Source organism: Bidens hawaiensis, unplaced genomic scaffold, assembly GCF_021521415.1.
Source record: "Bidens hawaiensis isolate Kalapana, Puna unplaced genomic scaffold, B.hawaiensis_p1.1 tig00011151_1, whole genome shotgun sequence".
NCBI lineage: Eukaryota > Viridiplantae > Streptophyta > Magnoliopsida > Asterales > Asteraceae > Bidens > Bidens hawaiensis.
In genome coordinates, this window is record NW_027491863.1 from 460,003 (window position 1) to 467,365 (window position 7,363).

The window sequence follows — 7,363 nt, forward strand, 5'->3', positions numbered from 1 at the left end:
GACCGATTCGAGTGTTCTTCTATCTCTTAATCGATTATAATGACTTAATTTGAACCATAGCATATAATCAATTGTTTTTTCGTGACGGATGCTATTGAAAGACAAACAACATTTTAAGTGGATGACGTGGGACTGGAATACCATATCTTTAATTGAAAAACAATCGTGTTTACACTTATTTGTTTTTTTACTTTTTACCAATATTGGACGATCAAGAAAAATTTGGCGGGTCTCATGAACTCTCACGTACACGCCCTTTTAAGGAAAATTGTAAATTTAGAAGAAAGACATGTTGTCAATTTTTAATTTGACAGATACTCACAATATAGAAGATAAATGAAATTGAGTAAGATAATAAACTCACAATTTATTTAGTTATTAAAGCCAACTCTACAAGCTTTTTCCATATATATAACTAGACATGGTCTAACATTACGTTTAGTTATACACTTATACCTCACCTTTTTATATCTACAACCAAATTATTTGTTAACCACTTGAGATGGGGTATTAAAAAAATATAAAAAAAACTCTTGATTTGATGTTTTTAGCCATTTAGGGAGTAGGATGAAAACTTAAATGTTCTTAAGAATTAAGATACGAACACATAAAGGAATAATGCTTTTTTTCTGGTAATATTCTTTAAAGAAGAACAAAATATATAACCATCCTAAGAAAAGGAAAGAAAATTCCTTCACACCTACAAATTATAGCCTTTGAGTGAACAAATCAAAGTATACTAATAAGATGATAGATAAATGAACTAAAATTAAACTGAAAAACTGAATAAAACAAAAGGGAAAATTAAGTCTAACCAATTATAAAGGAAAAAAATAAATTTTAATATAAAAACATTATATAAGGTTGAATACACTACTTGTGTAAAAATTCATATATCTTATCATCTCAAATCCTCTCTAGTGAGCACTGATGGCCCAAGTTGTTTTTCTTCTGCTTCTCCTTGCCCTCATATGTCACTTGCCCTTCTCGTTTCCTAAATCTGAAACGCGTGATCCCGGTTCCACAAATGTTGAAAGACCACTAAGACTGCCCGTTCTTGGCGAGTCACTTGCGTCTATTCATGATCTGGCTCATGATGCTGGATATGTTAAGATTAAGCTCAGTATAGGTGCAAGGTATGCTTTTTTGGTTGTCATTGTTACACACCCTATTTTGTTAAACTGAAGTTCTAGTTGCGAAGCGGAGAATGGTCCATTCCATTTGACCAAACATGCAGAAAATGCTAAAAACAAATATAAAATAAAACAGTAACACTAATTTGATATTTTAATTATGTTAATTTGCACTTTGCAGGATGTTTTACTATTTTTTTCAATCAAGAAACAGTAAGGATGATCCTGTGTTTATATGGTTGAACGGAGGACCGGGTGCTAGCGCTGCATTAGCATTTTTGAAGGAAAATGGTCCATTCCATTTAACCAAACATTTTTCTGGTCTGGAATGAGTTTGGCTGGGATAACGTCCGTTACTTTACACATTTTATTATTGAAGTATCTATATTTGATAAGCATGTAACAATAATATTTCAATTTCAAATTGGTATGTATGACAGGTTTGCAATATTATATACGTTGACCAGCCTACTGGAACGGGTTTCAGTTACAGCTCTAGTAAGAAAGATATTCGACGTGATGAGAAGGGCGTGAGTGAAGATCTGTATGATTTCTTACAGGTTTGCAAACTGATAATTAGTTAGAATTTATTAGAATTATAAACATAATTAGGATTATTATTATGCTTATTTGTAATAAATACTGATACTTATGTTATTATTATTAGGATTGGTTAATATTTATTATATGTTGGGTAACATAAACACACGGCTGCGGACACATATATCCAACGGTTGTATTTGGCGCCTAACCGTATATCATTTGATCCTTACCAAGATCATTTGATCCTTTATCAATAAAATCATCGTTTACAACGTCGTTGTTTCACTGCATTCTATTCTTTTTCTGCACATTCTCGATAAACACTTCGATTATCATTTTAGTTTTAATCAAATTATACCCAAACTAACAAAATTGTCAAAATTCCAAACTTAAAACCCTACTTTTGATTTTTGAAACAGGGGTTCTTCAATCAACACCCTGCTTACGTAGAAAATGATTTGTATATTACTGGAGAATCATATGCAGGGCACTTCATTCCAGCTTTGGCTACACGCATTATCCATGGGAACAGGAACAAAGACGGGATTCATATAAACTTAAAGGTTAAGTTACATATTTGAATTTGTAACTCTTTTGAGATTTTCAATTTTACTAATGGGAGTATGATAATTTAAATAGGGAATTGCAATAGGCAATGGACTCACTAAACCTGGAATCCAATTTTTATCAGTTACTGATTTTGCTCTTCAGAATAAACTAATTAACCAACAAGATTACAACAGAATCAATAAGATGATGGTGCCTGAGTGTGAAAAGGCAGTAAATCAATGCGGTAAAGAACTTTAAATAATTTTGTTACTTTCTTTTCAATCATTTGTTCATTACATTTTACTTGTAGGGACAAATGGACATAAAATCTGCGCTGATGCCTGGCGCCTATGTTTAAAGATAGTTTTAAAGATTGAGAACATTAGCCATACTTGTGTAAGCACTCTAATATCTTACAATCCTACAACCATAACTAACGTCTGAACTTAAAATAATTTTGTGTTATGTGACAGTGGTTTGATATTAGGAGGCAATCTTGTACTGAAACACGTGATGTCCAAGAATTCTTAAATAAGGCATATGTGAAAAAAATATTAGGGGTACCGCAGGATGTAAAGTTTGTTTCATTAAGTGAAGTGGTGTTTGACGCAATGAAGGAAGACAAAATGAGAAACCTTGAAGTTGGCCTTCCGGAGCTTTTGGAGAATGGTATTAAGATACTTATATACGCGGGAGAATATGATCTTCTTTGTAACTGGCTTGGTGAGATTCTTAATTCTTTCATGCTGAGTTCAACAAATGAAAACATGAATAATGTTTATGTGAATATACAGGGAGCTATAGATGGGTCAAGGCCACAAAATGGTGCATGTACCCTTGTCTTTCGGCTATCAACGCCACCACATAATGCCAGATTAACCTTCCGCCACTTTGAACGTTATTTCCACGAGATTAGTAAAATAACGTCTAAATTAGTGCAATTTCATTTTTGCCCACCCGAGGGTTCATATATATATATATATACACATTAAAAGTACACATAAAACCTCATAATTGATTATATTTAAAATAACTAGACTATTCTTGAAATAGCACATTTTTGTAAGCACATTTTGACAAATAACAAATCATCTTTTGGAAGGCAGTAGTATTCTTTAAACATAATACTGAAAAGCCTGTTTCTGGTAGCATTCTTTAAAGGAGAACAAGTAAGCACCCTGATAAAATAAGAAACCACTTATTCAAGCTTAAGAACTATAGCCTTTTTGAGATAAACAAGTCCAAGATTTCCTAAACAGATCTACCCAATCGTTCATCGAGAGCGACACACAACAAAAGTGTGTACTATTTATAGCAGTTTACACTTGTTGGATCATGCATTTTCATTTTCATGTTACTCGTAAAACAGCATGATCGATTAACTATAAAACTTCACCTAGAAGATAAACTACATGCCATCACTCTCATTAGGTACTAATATCGACATGTTTTGTGTAGTAATGCGTATATTTAAACCGTCTGTATATCCCTAAAACTCATATCCGGAAGCAAATAGCAAAGCAACACTAAACAACCTCAATGGCCCAAGTTATTTATTGCATGTTTCTGTTTGCCTTCACATTTGCTAAATCGCAAACGCGTGATCCTTCTTCAACTTCACAGCATATAGAAACAGAATTTGCATTCAATATTAAGGCATTAAACCTGCACCCAAAACTAGATGCCAACATATTTAAACCAAACGCTTCCGATTCTATCAGCATTTCAAATTCCAGAGTCGTTGAGAAACCGTTAAGACTCACTGTCCTTGGTGAACCAGGTGCCACTATTCAAAATCTTGCTCATTTGGCTGGATATGTTAAACTTAATAAAACTATTGGTGCAAGGTATTTTTGTTATCACCACAATATGCAAAAATTGCTATTAAAAAACCAGACTATAACTATATTTTTACTATGTTTGCAGAATTTTTTACTACTTTTTTCAGTCACGAACCAAGAAGGACGATCCTCTTGTTCTATGGTTGACTGGAGGACCAGGTTGTAGCGGTGCAATAGCACTTTTTATAGAAAACGGTCCGTTCCATTTGATCAATAATTCGTCTCTAACATGGAATGATTTTGGTTGGGATAAGGTCTATTATACACTTATGCATAACTTTATATATATTATGAACATTGAATCAACATGTAACAGTATTATTTCAACTTCCTATTGGTATATATGACAGGTTTCCAATATTATATTCATTGACCAACCTACCGGAACTGGTTTCAGTTACAGTTCTAGTGATAAAGATTTGCGACGTGATCAAAAGGGCGTGAGTGATGATCTTTATGATTTCATGCAGGTCCGTAAATTGAAATTACTTAAAATTTGAAACCCTCAAATATATAGAAGCTTAGTCGGTTGTCTAATGTATCGTTGTGGATGTCTTTGTCCAATAAAAAATAATTGTAGTAATCAGGAGTAAGATCGTCTCCGTAGGAAATTTATGGTTGGTTTTAGTTTCTGTGTTGTTTTAACTGATTACTAAAAAATTTTAGTTTTGAAAACTATTATGAGAAAAAACAATCTTCTCGGGGCTTCAGGTTCATTAATCACAATCAATCCTATTAACTAGTAGGAAGTCGTTAAATGTGACTAGTTAACAAATTAGTGGTAATTGTAAACCATTAAAAATAACTAGAATATTCTTAAAGTAACATATTTTTTGTAAGCACATTTGACAAATAACAAATTTTTTTTTAAAGGCAATAGTAACAGAGCTAAAGTTAACAAATTAAGTAATGAGATAGAGAAACATAGTACAGAAGGACCAGTTTCTGGGAGCATTCTTTAACGGAGAACAAGCATTATAATAAAAGAAGAAACTAAAGGCCCGGATCGAATTAAACACGAGAATATATTTGACACAACTCACCAATTTTATTAATCAAGAAAATAACTCAAAACTTGATCAATTCTCTCTCAACCCTTACATGAATTCTTTGGGTTTATATAGAGGCTCGATTACAATTAGAGTAAAACACAAACTCCTAATTATCTATTAAATAAAATTCCATCTCTATCTAATAAATAAAATAGATAATTATCTCTAACTGCAATAATTAAATAATTAATGAGATCGATCCATTGACTCGAACCGGCCCCACCTTCCCGACCCATAACTCGGTTCGGGAATTAACTCCAACAATCAACCCCTTAATTTCCGAACCGGAATAGGCGAACCTTTAACCTCGAGCGTGTCTCTTTTGTTCTGTTTAAGTTGACCCATGATCTTGACCTTCTCGGCTTTCACAACCATACTGGTCCTCATCATCTTGGTCTTCACTTCTTGGAACTTCTCTTGATCCATGACTTTGTTCTTTCGGCTCTCCCGAACTCGACCTCCTTTATGACCTTGTCCCCGACCATTCCCTCGGCCGCATGAGCTCGCATAACCGCTCCTTTGGTTGCGATTCTTGTCATGTAATCAAGTGAACAGCAGTTTTCCTTGATCCCCTTTTGTTCCCAAATCGTTTAACTTAATTTGAATCGACGTGGATTTCTTAACATAACCCGGAACTCCCAAGGTTAATTTAATCGTGTATAACCGGCTTCTCATTCGAAACGCCTTCATCATAAGTTTACCCTCGTCATCGTACAAGAGCAAATAATCTTCCTTCATATGAACATTACACCCGTTCCCCGTTGCTTGACCGAGACTTAATATATTATCTTTCAAACTTGGTATAAAATAAACATCGGATAAAACCCGATCACCTCCGGTTTTCGATTTTAACAAAATCTTTCCTTTACCGCATATATCAACACATGACCCATCCCCGAATTTTACCTTACCCGTTATAATTTTGTTGAGTTCAAAAAAATACGACCGTTTACCTGTCATGTGGTTCGACGCTCCGTTGTTGAGATACCAAGTGTCCTTTTCCACTTTCTCGGTTTCTAGCCATTTCGGGTTAACTCGTTCTTCGTTTAAGTAAACTGTCTCATGAAGATTAAATAACCTGCCAGATCACGATCGGCTGGTTCATTCGTTTTAGTGAGATTTGCTTCCTGATTTTCTCGTCTCCGTTCCGGACATGAGGACGCAAAGTGTCCCATCTCGTCACACCGAAAACATTTAATCTGGGAGCGGTCTTTCCTTTCTCTTACCCGTCCTTCGGTTTGGTACGATCCTTGTCCTCCGGTATCCTGGCCTCTTCCACGTTCCAATAAACTCGACCCACATTTACCTCGGTTACAGGAGTGATCATACGATTTACCTTTGTAACTACCTTCTGATCGATTGAAAAGTAATCGACTTTGAGACTCAGAAGCACGCTCTCTTCCTCGTAAACGTTCCTCAAACGCTTTAAGTCTTCCTACAGCATCTTCAAACCTCATACTATCGAGATCAACAGTTTGCTCGATTGAGGCTACCAGGTTGAAGTATTTGTCTGGAACTGCGTCGAGTAACTTCTTCACCAAAACATCATGCTCGAATACATGACCAAGACCCGTTGCCTTTGAAACCATACCGGTTATTTTTCCCGCAAACTGATCAACAGTCTCATCTTCCGCCATCTTGAGTTTCTCAAATTCACTTTTCAACGTTAGGAGTCGAGCCTTTTGGACTAGCTCGGCCCCAACAAACTGTGCCTTCAAAGCCGCCCATATTTCTCGAGCATTCTTGTATTGAGCAACCTGAAGAAGAATATTACCTTCCATAACTTGGAACAAAAACGACCTTGTCGTTTTATTCTTCTTCGCATCAATAGCAGCGCCCTCTTCCGGTTGAACGACTTCCCATAATCCTTGATCGTCCAAAATCGCTTCCATCACAATCGCCCATGTGATGTAATTTATTCCGTTCAACTTTGTAACCTGCACTGATATCCCCCCGTTCGCTTTGGGTGGGATTATCGGTCTTTCTCCGGCATCTGCCATTGACGTCTTTTTTCTCTTCCGTTGGTAAACTTTTAACGGTGTCGAACTCCCTTGCTCCAGTCCGTTGGAACAAACACAAACAAATCAGTCCCGAACCACTTTCAAAATTGAACTCGTTTGCTCGCAAACACCCCAATCACAATACCACTTGAAGAAAAAACAAATCTTGTGCAAAAGAATATATTTGCAACAAAATATTATGTATTTTTCGAAACCTGTGTAAACTTGAATTATCCAAAAACAAA

The 7,363-nt window shown here is 35.4% G+C and overlaps 2 protein-coding genes and 1 pseudogene across 2 annotated transcripts; 2 read left to right on the plus strand and 1 right to left on the minus strand.

Moving 5' to 3' along the window:
• Positions 1-928: 928 nt before the first annotated feature.
• Positions 929-2,868, plus strand: LOC143537190 (serine carboxypeptidase-like; annotated as a pseudogene).
• Positions 2,869-3,764: 896 nt separating this feature from the next.
• LOC143537233 (serine carboxypeptidase-like 48) lies at positions 3,765-4,972 on the plus strand. Its single transcript, XM_077031048.1, has 4 exons — positions 3,765-4,072; positions 4,152-4,320; positions 4,417-4,536; positions 4,940-4,972. Exons 1-4 carry the CDS (start codon positions 3,765-3,767, stop codon positions 4,970-4,972), a joined length of 630 nt encoding a protein of 209 aa, XP_076887163.1.
• A 689-nt stretch (positions 4,973-5,661) lies between these two features.
• LOC143537234 (uncharacterized) lies at positions 5,662-7,118 on the minus strand. The gene is made up of 3 exons (XM_077031049.1): positions 6,798-7,118; positions 6,345-6,695; positions 5,662-6,024 (listed from the first exon to the last, which is right to left on the minus strand). Exons 1-3 carry the CDS (start codon positions 7,116-7,118, stop codon positions 5,662-5,664), a joined length of 1,035 nt encoding a protein of 344 aa, XP_076887164.1.
• Between the last annotated feature and the right edge of the window lie 245 nt (positions 7,119-7,363).